Source organism: Bidens hawaiensis, unplaced genomic scaffold, assembly GCF_021521415.1.
Source record: "Bidens hawaiensis isolate Kalapana, Puna unplaced genomic scaffold, B.hawaiensis_p1.1 tig00005453_1, whole genome shotgun sequence".
In the NCBI taxonomy this organism is placed as follows: Eukaryota; Viridiplantae; Streptophyta; class Magnoliopsida; order Asterales; family Asteraceae; genus Bidens; species Bidens hawaiensis.
The window spans coordinates 1,017,064-1,030,845 of NW_027491347.1; the positions used below are offsets into that span (position 1 = coordinate 1,017,064).

The window sequence follows — 13,782 nt, forward strand, 5'->3', positions numbered from 1 at the left end:
CTCAAAATAAACACATACAGGCCTTTTGCTACCGATGAAAGTGAGGTTGTCAGAATCAAGATAGTCTTCAAATACAAACAATTAAACTATTCTAACAAGATTTGATTGTAGAATCTTGTAAACTTACAGAGTATCAAACTATCAATTCACAGTTCACTTGATCAATCACATGAACACCAAAATGTTAATACTAATCTTGTTGTATTGAGTCAACACATGTCTGTTACAATGATATCAAACAACAATAGAGGTACTAACAGTTACTAGTTGTCAATCATCTATTTATAAACCACGATATGTATCTTCAACTCATGCGTATCGTCTTAGACTTGGATCCTCCAAATTATTTATACTTATCCGAATCAACACACATGCATACACATTGTGAAATCTAATCTGCTTATCTTCATTGTTAGCTTTTGCCTTGGTCCTTTATGATTTCATTTCAGAAGCCTCAATCACCACAAACTTCCTTTCTGGTGCTTTCAAAAGGTTCTCCCGTTTTTCTTCAGCTAATTTACCATCCAAGAGGAAGTGCAAGCATTAATTCGTGTTCGAAGATATTTATGTTATGCAGTTAAAGTTTTCACCATCCAAGACATGTTCTGCTCCCCATCCTGTTTAGTTATATGTAATATAATTTTATTTTATTTATTTATTTATGGGGATATGAGGTTTAATATGTACAGAAACTAATCACTTGCCATATACAGTAATGCGAACATCGAACATGCATATGTTGTATTCATATTTTAGCACCGTGAACAATTAGTCGGTTATTAACTTCCAACTTGTCCATGTTGTTCCTATAAGATACGCCTAAGAAATACATTACATAACCATTTGCATTAATGTTGGATCTGAATAATTACTTCTAAAACTCAATCGCAAAATCCCAAAATTAGCATGGGAGATCATAATACTAAATGCTCTGAATCCGTGCCTTGTGACGAGCTTAGTGGGTTGTGATGGTGACGGGAGCATCGTCTGGGATTGGCCGAGAATGTTGTTTAGGTCTAGCAAAAGCTGGGTGCAGAATTGTGGCAGCCGCTCGACGGATGGATCGTCTGATGTCTCTATGTGATGAGATCAACAGACTCTAACAAATGAGCGAACTCACCCATGGTGTTCAAGCAGTGGCTGTGGAGCTTGATGTTGGTGCTGAGGGTTTGGCCATTGAGGCCTAGGTCAAAAGGGCTTGGTACGCGTTCGGGCGTACTGATGTGCTGATTACTAATGCAGGTGTGAGAGGTAATAATTTCAGATACCATATCTTATGCTTTTGTGTGGCACAGTGAGACTTCATAGTGATAGTGAGATTTCGATAGGATTGGATCATTAGATGTAGTTGACAATAAATAGTTAAGTTATAAAAGAACAAAAGGTTTATAATCATGTCAAATGCATACCAATGTCAAAGTTTATTTAAGTTTGCTCTCACCTTATGATGTGGGGAGATCAAAAGTTTACCGACTAATGACGACATGAGTTATGGAATTAGAAGAGTTTATAATTAATATTTTATGTCTTTTGGTTTAATCATTAGAAGCCTAATGGTTTTCTATTTCTTTTAAATAATTGAGATTTTGTTATGTAAGAAAATAAGGTTTGGAATATATAAAAAAAAATCATTTCCTCTCTATCACAGTGTGTGTTAGTATTTGAATGACCTAATTATCGGTATTCTTCGTGAATCAACGATAGTTGGAAGAATTGATCCTGGTATTCGTGTGAATCAACATGTTCAATTATTTATCTTATTTACGATCTACGTCTTTTTTGAGAGTTTTGGGAAGTTCTTCACGGGTGTTCTTAGAATCAACGTGTTTGACTTCCAATTTTATCATCACGCTACGTCAGTTGTTATCAGAGCCGAATTCCTGGCTCAGTAAGGCTTGTGAGGGGGACAATATCTATGATTCACGCTACGTCAGTTGATATTGTCCCCCTCACAAGCCATACTGAGCCAGGAATTCGGCTCTGATACCAACTGACGTAGCGGGATGATAAAATTGGAAGTCAAACACGTTGATTCTAAGAATACCCGTGAAGAACATCCCAAAACTCTCAAAAAAGACGTAGATCGAAAATGGCTCCAAGGAGACAACAGATACCGCTCGATGAGGTTTACGAACGAGAGTTGGAACAACGGTTTATGGTGCGGGTGGAGCAACGATTGGATCAAGTGGTCTATCAACTCATTGATCGAATGGCTGACTTGATGAATCGTAGAAGATAGGTCCCTGAAAACAGGGAGGGGTGTGACTTCGATAATCCATTTTTTGGTCATGATGGTTCGTCTTCCGAAGAGGGGTACGTGAGGGGACCAAGGCAAGAACCTGGTGATGGCAACCGGCGTTGGGATGCTGGGATCCGAACTGATATCCCAGAATTTGGTGAGACTAGTTTGGATCCGGAAGGGTTCATTGATTGGTTGGTTATTGTAGAAGAGGTGTTTGAGTTCCGAGAGGTCCCTGAAAATAAGCGGGTCTCTTTGATCGCTACCAGGCTACGTGGGAGGGCATCAGCATGGTGGAAACAGTTGAAGATGACACGAAATAGACTCGAGAAGTCGCGGATCGTGACATGGGCCAAGATGAGAAGTGTTTGCGGGACACTTTTTTACCTCACAACTTTCAACGGTTGATGTATCAGCGTTTGCAGAATCTAAAACAGAGATCCAGGTCGGTTGATGAATATACGACCGAGTTTTATCATTTGATTTCTCGTAATGATATTCATGAAACCGATGAACAACTCGTTGCTCGGTATATTGGAGGTTTAAGGGTTCAGATCATGGACTCTGTAAATCTTTTTGATCCGTTAACGGTCGCCGAGGCATACCAAAGGGCCTTGGCTTTTGAAAAACAAAACCGTCGGGTAGGCGGTTCGTATTCACCAGCCCCTGCTGGAAGAAATTCGGGGTCGGGTAGTGGAGGACATCGTGTCGTGCCTAGTCAACAGAGGTCGGGGGCCAACAACACTGGGTCAACTTCTAAGGGGGCTAGTAGTTTCAAATGTGGTGAGACGGGTCAACGGCAAGTTGACTGTAAACAGGCGGGTAAGAGGCATTTGCTTGTTGAATCAGAAGATGAACAGTATGAAGAATATGAAAGGGCCCCAGAGTATGATGAAGAGCCCGAGTACGAGGAGGAGTTTGTGACCGGTGATGTGGGGGTGAATTTGGTGGTTAGGCGTTCTTGTTATACCCAAAGGCTGATGGAGACGGATGGCTTAAACATAATATCTTCCACTTCACATGTACCATTTGGGGAAGGTTTGCACGTTTGTTATCGATTCTGGAAGTTGTGACAATCTGATTTCTGAAGAGGCAGTCCAAAAGTTGGCCTTGAAGACGGAGAGTCACCATAAGCCTTACAAGCTTCAGTGGCTTAAAAAGGGGGGGAGAGGTAACGGTCTCTAAAAAGGCCCTTGTTTCTTTTTCTGTTGGGACCACATACAAAGATGATGTTGTGTGTGATGTGGTTCCTATGGATGCGTGTCACTTGTTGTTGGGCAGACCTTGGGAGTATGATCGAAGTATAGAACATAACGGACGGTCAAATTCTTATAGCTTCATGTTTAGTGGAGTAAGGATAACGCTTGTTCCAAGCAAGCCCAAGCAGCTAGCCACAAAGCAGTCGGGTAACCTGTTGACCATTAGTCAGTTTGAAGATGAGTTGGTGGAGGCAGACAATGTGTTCGTTTTGATAGGGAAACCAGTGGCCGAGGAAGTTGAGATTCCTGAAGCTACGATTCCTTTACTTGAGGAATTTTCTGATGTTTTCCCTGATGACTTGCCGGATGGCCTGCCACCTTTGCGTGACATCCAACATCATATTGATTTGGAGCCTGGTTCAAAATTGCCCAATAGGCCACATTACAGGATGAGCCCGAGAGAGCATGAAGAGTTGCGTAGACAGGTTGAGGAGTTGATTTCTAAGGGTCATGTTCGTGAAAGTATGAGCCCTTGTGCTGTTCCTGCTTTGTTAACTCCGAAGAAGGATGGTACCTGGAGGATGTGTGTCGAAAGTCGATCCATCAACAAGATTACTGTGAGGTACATGTTTCCTATTCCTCGACTTGATAATTTGCTTGACCAGATTAGTGGTGCCACTGTTTTCACAAAGTTGGATTTGAAGAGTGGTTATTATCAGATTCGCCTTAGACCTGGGGATGAGTGGAAAACAGCCTTCAAGACTCGTGAAGGGTTGTATAAGTGGTTGGTGATGCCTTTTGGTTTATCAAACGCGCCTAGTACTTTTATGCGTGTGATGAATCAGTTGCTCAGGCCTTTTATTGGGAAGTTTGTGGTGGTATATTTTGATGATATTCTTATTTATAGTGCTTCTTTCAGTGAGCATGTCGTGCATGTCAAGAAGGTTTTGGCCTTGCTTCGCAGAGACAGTTTTTATGCAGCAACTAAGAAATGTGTGTTCATGACCCCTAAAGTTTTGTTCTTAGGGTATGTTATTTCAGGTGATGGGATACAGGTGGATGAATCTAAAGTTGAAGCTGTTCAAAACTGGCCAAATCCTATCACCATTACTGAAGCCCGCAGTTTTCATGGGCTTGCTCCTTTTTATAGGCGATTCATTCCACACTTCAGTTCCATTATGGCCCCTATGACAGATTGCATGAAGGGAAAGACGTTTGTATGGACAGAGGGAACAGAGTTAGCTTTTCTGGTTATCAAGGAAAAACTCACTACCGCACCAATTCTGGTATTGCCTAACTTTTCACAAGTTTTTGAACTTCATACTGATGCCTCGAAGGTTGGGATTGGCGGGGTCCTCAGTCAAGGGGGTCGACCAATTGCTTATTTTAGTGAGAAGTTAACAGGGGCAACATTGAGATATAGTACTTATGACCTGGAGTTTTATGCAGTGGTCCAAGCTGTAAAGCATTGGCGTCACTATTTGTTTCATAAAGAGTTTGTTTTATTCATTGATCATGATTCTCTAAGGCATATTCGCACGCAAGACAAGATATCTCATAAGCACGGGCGTTGGTTAGCTTTTCTTGAAAAGTTTACTTTTGTGGTCAAACACAAAACTGGTGTTTCAAACCGTGTTGCTGATGCCTTGAGCAGGAGGGGGAATCTGCTTGTTGCTGTGAGAATCAATGTGTTGGGGTTGGATGTTATTCGTGAACAGTTAACCACTGACCCGTATTTTTCAGTTGTGTTGCAGGATGTGCAAGCGGGTCAGAAGTCAGACTTTCTTTTGCATGATGGGTTTTTGTTCAAAGGGAATCAGCTATGTATTCCTGACTCCAGTCTTCGGTTGAAAATTATTCAGGAGTTACATGGGGAGGGTCATATTGGTCGTGACCGTACTTTACATTTGGTGCAGTCTTCCTACTTTTGGCCTACTATGAGGAAAGAGGTAGATCGTTATGTCAAAAGGTGTCGAATTTGCCAAGTCTCAAAGGGCACTACTACTAATGCGGGTCTTTATATGCCTTTACCAGTCCCTTCAAAGCCTTGGACTGACATTAGTATGGATTTTGTGTTGGGGTTACCTCGGACTCAGAGGGGTAACGATTCGATCTTTGTTGTTGTTGATCGGTTCTCCAAGATGGTGCACTTTATTCCTTGCAAGAAGACGACAGATACAGTTAATGTGGCTCAATTATTCTTTCGGGATGTTTATCGTTTGCATGGTTTGCCATCTTCTATTGTTTCTGACCGGGACACTCGTTTCTTGAGTCATTTTTGGCGCAGCCTATGGAAAATGGTGAACACTCAGCTTAACTTCAGTAGTGCCTATCACTCTCAAACGGATGGGCAAACGGAGGTTGTTAATCGGTCACTTGGTAATCTTTTACGATGTCTAGTGGGTGATCATGTGAAGTCTTCGGATCAAAAGCTATGTCAAGTTGAGTTTGCTCATAATCATGCTGTCAATAGAAGTATCGGGTTTAGTCCTTTTCAGGTGGTTTATTCTGCTCAGCCACGGGGTCCCCTTGACCTGATGTCACTTCCTGTTCCTGGTTCTGCACCTAAGAAAGTGAAAGATTTTGTTGAGGGGCTACATGAGATTCATAAAGATGTGCATGACAACCTGGTTCGAGCCAATTCAAAGTACAAGCAGGTTGCTGATAAAAAACGAAGACAAGTTGATTTTGAAGTATGAGACTTTGTGTGGGTTGTTTTAACTAAAGATCGTTTTTCAGTTGGGGAGTATAACAAATTGTCAGCCAAGAAAATCGGACCAGTGGAGATTGTCCAGAAAATAAATCTGAATGCTTACCGTCTGAAGTTGCCAAGTCATATTCACTGTTCAAATGTCTTTAATGTCAAACACTTGCTGCCATTTTATGGGGATTCGTCTGATGATGAGGTCACTGCAGATTCGAGGTCGAATTTTGTCTATCCAGGAGGGAATGATGAAGGCCCAAGTATTGACGAACAGGCTATGTTATATTTGGAGGCCCATGATCGTGTCTCCAAAGGTGGCCCACGAAAACGGGCATAACTTGGCCAACGAAGCTCCGTTTCAGGCCTATTACCAGTCAAATCGAAGCTTGAGACGAGGAGCCCATTGTGTCAAACCGCCTACGCCCTGTCCGAAGCCCAAAAACGCCTCCTAAATGAAGTTTTGGGCCTTTTATCTTTTTTCAGTACTTTTTGTCTTTTTGTTTTTGGGTTTGTGTTTGGCCCATGGCCCATTTTAGGCCCATTTCGTATTTGGAAGTCTTTTATATGCTTGTGATGTAATTCCAAAAGTTAGACTTGAATATTAATAAATTTTGTTTTTCTCTTCATTTTCCCTAGACCTTTGGGTGGGATTTGGGAGTTCTGAAGTTCATCACGGGTATTCACTGAATCAACGTGATTCGATCTTCGTTTTGTTTATATCGCTGCATCATCTTATAAGTGGACATGGAGTAAAGGCATTAAAGCGCAGTGCATTTTCACATATTTTTGCTCTCTCAACTCTCTATTCTTCAAATACTTCACATTAAAATATAGGGAAAATTACCCAAATGGACAAGTTTGACTAAAAAATTACCAAAATAGACATGTCTATTTAGCCTACATCTCTCCAATCATTGGTTTTTTAACCAATAAACAACTGTCACGTCACCGAAGCCGGCTAAGGCGGCTAAGCTTTAGCCTCCACTTTATGGGCACGGAATTTTATAAAAAGTAAACGGGCCCCACCTTTAACCAATAAAAATTCGACACGTGTCAAAGGCGGCTAAACTTAGCCTACATCTATGGTTATTTAGCCGGCATTTTTGACTCTTAGCCGGCTTCGGAAAACGTGTCTATTTAGTTAGCCGGCTCCAAAGATTCCGGCTCCAAAGATTGGAATCTTTAGAGCCGGCTAACTAAATAGACACGTTTTCCGAAGCCGGCTAAGAGTCAAAGATGTCGGCTAAATAACCATAGATGTAGGCTAAGTTTAGCCGCCTTTGACACGTGTCGAATTTTATGGATTTTATATATTGAAGACTTCAAATATGTTATGTATTAACGAAGACTTTTATGGATTTTATATATTGAAGACTTCAAATATGTTAACGATTATTATGTTGAGAATTATGTATCTATGTATAGAGTATTAATTATTTGTCGTTTCCTTAAACAAGTCGTGTCATATTAACCTGTGTCTAAACAAGTTTGTGTCTAGCATCACATGTAAATCGTGAAGCGGTTGTAATTACAAATTACGTTCGGGTCGGGGAACAAATTTATTGGTAGGATTAAAAAACAAAAAATACTAGGAATATTCACTACTCGTTGAATCTTTTGTTAAAAGTGATTTGTTTTTAGTCTTTAGTACTTTTTGTAGAAAATCAATAGCACAATTAACAAAATGAAGTTGATGTGGACAGTGGACACCTTTTTCTAAATAACAATCTCTTCTTCTAGATAATGAAATTATCAACCCATATTGTCCAACTTTCGAAACAAGTAAAGTAATATTTAATTAACAAACAAACAAACAAATAAATAAATAAAATCAATGTGGGTACGTATAATATGTGCTTTTCGAATAAAGTTAAAACAAGTCCAAAAACGCGTTTTCATAATCTACACCAATCACTTTAATCACAGGCTATATACATATAATCAAATTTCAAAACTTTTTAATGGACAGTGACATTCATGTTTAGATATTCAGAAAGGAAGCATCCTCTTAAGGATTTTATATATGTCACAATGCATATACACATCTATTTATGTGTTACCTCAAAATAACTTTCTTCAACCACAATTAAATGTCTAACTATCAAGTAGTTGCTAGGCAAGATTCAAACCATAGTGACAATGAAACCTTTATGAGGGACATACATGCCTTAAGCCCACCATCCATCCGTCCTCCACCGGTTCACCATCCACTTCAATCATACTTATCCATGGCTACAAGTGATCAAATGTCTCGTGACGATTTTTCAGTTACCAGTGTCGATAATAGTACATTGGTGGTGGCAGGGTCAGTGGCAGAGAGTATTGTAGTTGAAAATGATCGAGTTGATGGTATGTTGCAAGCTAGTAGCAATATGAGGGAGGTTGTGGTGCCGGTGACAAGTGTGAAGAAAGAGGAGGTTGAATCGAAGATAAGCGCATGGAAGAATGCTAAGATTGCGGAGATTACAAATAGGTTCGAGTGTGAAGACGCGATTATTAAAGGGTGGGAGAGTGAGCAAGTTCAGAAGGCGACTTTAAAGATGAAGCAAGTCGAAGTAACAAAATATTCATATAATAATTTATAAATAACTTTTTGTAACTAAATTTGTCACTAACTTTTCTATTAATGTTTGTGTAGAGGAAACTAGAGGAGAAGAAAGCAAGAGCGATGGAAAGGATGGAAAACAAGATAGCAAAAGCGCACCGGAAGGCAGAGGAAAGGCGAGCATCGGCTGAGTCTGTTAGGGGAACCAAGACAGGTAGGGTTATTGAAGTGGCTAACTTGATGAAAGCTGTAGGAAGAGCTCCTGCTAAGAGCTTCTTTTAGGACCAAATTTAAAAATTAAAATGATTTTCAAAAGTGTTTGTTTGGAAATGTGTTATAAAAATTGTAAGCTTCTTCACCTTTTTTGAGTTGAAGGGTATCATGTATGAATTGTGCTATTTGTAATTCATCTTGTAAACTAACTTTTGATTTATAAAGTGTTTATGTAATTCTGTTAATGTTTTATATAAAATATTAAGAACACATTTGAGAAAAAATCAAGGGGATTATTTTCTATGAGAAAAAAATAGGTCAGTTCGGACTAGGAGTGAGCAACAGGTCAGAACAAGCTATCCCGGCCCGAGACTATATCAAAAAATTCAGAACAATGAGGATTGAGGACTGATCCGTGAACTGCTGGGTAGGTAATACATGCAAGACCCTTGGTCATCCCATGTTCACCATGCAACTTAATATTTTATTAGTTTTCTATCAGTTATTTACATTCTAATGTAAGCCTATATAAGGCAAATCAAGTTTAGGAATTAATTAAGTAGAAATCTGAAGTAAAAAATTTTCATTCTCTCTATTGTTTCTTTTAAGTCTAACCTGCTCAAGGGATCCTCCTATCTTGGGAGACCACTGATCTCGAATCCGGCTACTATATGTCGCTAACGGGTTGGACCCGATATGGAAATTTACATGTATCAGGAGTGAGCAAACCTATATAAATCTATGCTTGTTTGGGCTTTGAGTGAGGAAAGGTCCAGCAACTAAAAAGTTGTGGTATTCAAGCCCAAACCACCTTGTAATTATTTTATATTTTTGCAGTTTTGCATATATAAAATTCACCGTTTTCATAGTATCATTATATTAGATTATTAGGTGACAGTTGATATAAAAACCAGTAATATCTTGAAAGATTTTTTTGAAAATCACTTTTAAACATTTACTTTTTAATTTTTATTTCTTACTTTTTATATATTATTAATATTTACCAAAATCATAAAAAAATATATATGTAGATCGTTAGTTATGTATATGTAACTCATAATTTACATATATTTATCTAGTATAAAATTAAGATACATATATGTAACCTCACAATATACAAATATGTACTTTCGTAGTACACGTTTTTTTTTGGCAGTATTAGTAACATATAAAAGAATGATAAAATAAAAATTGAAAAATTGGTGTTTAAAAGTGGTTTTCACGAAAAGTTGGTTTAGGATCGAATTCACCCCATATTAGACCACGTACCATGTACGTGCATATGCATGTTCATCTTTTGAGTAAAATAGGATTGTTTGAGATGGACGTAAAGATACAAATGGAAATAACGTTAAAAGGTTGCAACTACCTTTTGAGTTATGTTGGCATAATCTCACCCTAAACTGAAATCAAGAAAACGCATGGTGTTTACACATGCTATGGGGAAATTTTGTTCAATCTACATCACTACATGCATGGGCTGTTGCAAGTGCAACAACAAACAAAATCTTCATACTTAAAAATCACTGAAATTAAAATAAATTAGGCTTAATTTCACTAACATGATATACAAGTTTGATGAAAATCTTGAAAATTTGAGGAGTTACCTTAGGTTCTCCTAAAAGTTTCTTATGTTGGACATCGTGGGTTCGAATCTCACTCATGTACCATATTCATTGGATTTAAGTTTGGGTGAAGCACCACTAGGTGAATTAGGCCTCACGACATCGAACCATTATGAGAGTATTCCAAGAATTTGTATGTGTTCGACGTTTAGAAAAAAAACAGTTTTAAAATTAATGATTGTGAAATGTATCGGATAGGTATTGGTGATGGAATCGAGTTAGGTTTTCATTTTTAATTTTGAATCACAATAAACGCACACCCACAAAGATTTTTCATTTATCTTTTCCTTATTATCGTGAACAAAGTATACTTCATTTTTTTATATATGAAAAAGTTATACTTTTATTATTAATTTTAACGATAATGATGTTATTAGATTACATTTGTTTACATGATGACCATGAGAAGGTGAGGGTGTTCACTGAAACAACATCAAGAAAAGTTGACGTTAATTGTGCATACCTTAAAGTCTTAAACCTAACGTGTACACACCTCAAAAACTTAAGTTGATGTTAAGGAGAATGATAATTGATATGTTCACACGTGCACCGGTGAACGTCTCGATAACAATAGACCAAAGTTGTTTACGTCTTCAAACCTAAAAGCCGAGATTATTGTTAAAGAGCATGCATGATATACACATGTGTACACCTCAAAACGGAAGTTAATGTGAAGAAACGTCTTTTTTCATTTTGATAGTTTGTGTTTTCTGAACCTCGAGCTCAAAGCAATGGTTGTTGATAGTTTGTTCTCTAATAGGTGGTTAATTATTAAACCATTATTTTCGTAGGTTGGTATTTTTATTGGCTCGTAATCTTTTGTTGAACAACAAGAATGGTGTTTTTATTGGTTCGCAATATTTAGTTGAACAATACAAATGGTCTTTTATTTTTGTTTATTTTAGACGACTTAATTCCTTGCTTCTTCTATGTATGATGATTAATTGATTTTCATTTATGAAGAAATTGGTTTCATTCTAAATACCCGTGTTGAGGAAATTGCATCCTATATTTAATTTCTGATCCTTTTTTTTTTATTGAATTAGGTGGAGGCAATGATATCCTCGTTCGTGACATGACATATATGTTTTGTGATTTAGAGCCTTTATGCAGTCTATATATGTAGTCTTTGTCATATTAACCAAATTAGTATACTATTTTCGAATACACGTAGTTAAAGACATAAGGATCTAAAGAGTGTTTGAAGATCCGATAGCTTTGATGGTCACATAAAGCAATAAAGAGTGAAAACGACGTTTATAAGTTTATTTGAAAAACTTGTGCATGCAATTTTGCTAAGTCTCATTGTTTACACTCTAAAGCCACAATAAATCTATAATGCTTCAAGTGTGTTTAACTTTGGGAGGTAACTAGGTCGTTAAAATAAATCCCAACATAATATCTTTCGTTTTCTTTTCTTTTTTTAATGGGCAAAAGCAATTTTAATATCTCATAGGGGCCCTTTAAAGATTATGTCAAGATTAGTTACAGTATCATTAGTACTACAACATTATTGGTAATGCTGTCCTTTAGAAAACATTATAAACCTATAAATATCATACTTATCTCACTCTATCTACATACAACATTCTCTTTGTACAAACACACTACCATATCTAACTTTTACACAATGTTATGTGTCGTAGAATAACTAGCAATAGCCAGTTATTAGGTCATGTCATCTCGTTAATTTAAGCGTTGTGGATTAACTAGCCACTACCCCCATTAAAATAATAATTAAACTATTTTAATTTTTTTTTAAAAAAAAGTGGTAAAGTGGAGTGAGATTAGAGGTGATTTTATTTATTTTTTTACAAGATTAATTCATTAGTTGTTAGTCGTGTAGACCCGCCATTGGGTTTGTATCACGCCGTTATTAGGGTGGCGCTCCCCACATATGGCGCTCATCAATCATCATACTTTACCTGGCATGGTGTGGTAGGCCTCATCATGTCCACATGGTATGAAAGATGTCTTCACAACACATAGCCTAGCAGTTGTGTCATGAATACGAGACAAAGGTTTCTGGATTCATGTCCTTTAATTGTTAAAAAGCTCCTTTTGAGATTTCGTACCAATTGCTACTTTTGTTACATCTCTATCATATAATATATTCATATAGCCTATATAACACTATGTTCTAACTTGTAAAACATGAAATCTGATGTTTGTATTCAATTTATATATCTTACGATGAACCAGATGTATACGGTTCATTAGTTGACAAACCCGAGAACTTGTTGATCTGAACCACTATGCACGTACCCATATACATATATATACATACTAGCTTTTAGCCCGCGTGTTACGCGGGTTACTTATAAGTGTTTTTAATTTATTAATTTAGGTCCGTTTGACTGGTTACCTTATACTATGTTTGTTAGTATACATCATGATTTAATTTAATTATAGTTATAAGTGTTTTTAATTTATTGATTTAGGTCTGTTTGACTGGTTACCTTATACTATTTTTGTTAGTATTTAATTATAGTTATTCCATAATCATTGTTGTACATCATGAATTTATAAAACTTTACTAAATTCAGAAATTATAATAGTGTAAGTGATACCCACAAATTTTATTTAAATAAGAGAAAATTTCCTTGAAAACGACATTTGTCGTTTTGTTAGCATGTTTGCCATTTTTTTCTAGAATCAGTATCTTCAGACCCTTTTTGCTCGTAACTCTTGATAGTGCGACATACAACTGTCTGTGTGAGAAGACATCATTCTTTAAGTACAATCCCACCCTAGTTAATGACTGTCCTTGACTTTTGTTTATTGTCATAGCGAAGCAAACTGATAAGGGATATTGTCGTCTTGTAAACGTGAATGCGATGCTCTTATCAGAAGGTGTCAGGGCGACTCTTGGAATAGAGATCCTCTCACCAGTATTAGTCCCTGAAAGAACTTTCACCTCAATTACATGCGTACCCAAAGATACTACCTGAAGCCTTGTGCCGTTGCATAAGCCCTTTTTTTTATCGATATTTCTCAAAAGCATAACGGGTACGCCGACTTTTAGTATAAGCTTGTGGTTTGGCAGCCCGGATATTTTAAGACCGTTAAGTATCTCAGTGGAGTATAAAGTTGGATCGACATTTCCATCTATGTAGTCGGACTTGGATACAGAATCTGAGCTTAAGTACTCGACCGGGTCACCATGAAATAATTCGAGCAGACGATCATTAATCTCATGAACAACCTCATTTGTTGGTGCAAGCAACCCCCTCTGTTGAAAGTATGTAGGGTCTTGG

The 13,782-nt window shown here is 37.6% G+C and overlaps 1 protein-coding gene across 1 annotated transcript; it reads left to right on the top strand.

The window, feature by feature from the left end:
- Positions 1-8,175: 8,175 nt before the first annotated feature.
- LOC143629700 (remorin 4.2-like) lies at positions 8,176-9,124 on the top strand. The gene is made up of 2 exons (XM_077098907.1): positions 8,176-8,697; positions 8,781-9,124. Exons 1-2 carry the CDS (start codon positions 8,233-8,235, stop codon positions 8,967-8,969), a joined length of 654 nt encoding a protein of 217 aa, XP_076955022.1. The 5' UTR covers positions 8,176-8,232; the 3' UTR covers positions 8,970-9,124.
- The last annotated feature ends 4,658 nt before the right edge of the window (positions 9,125-13,782 follow it).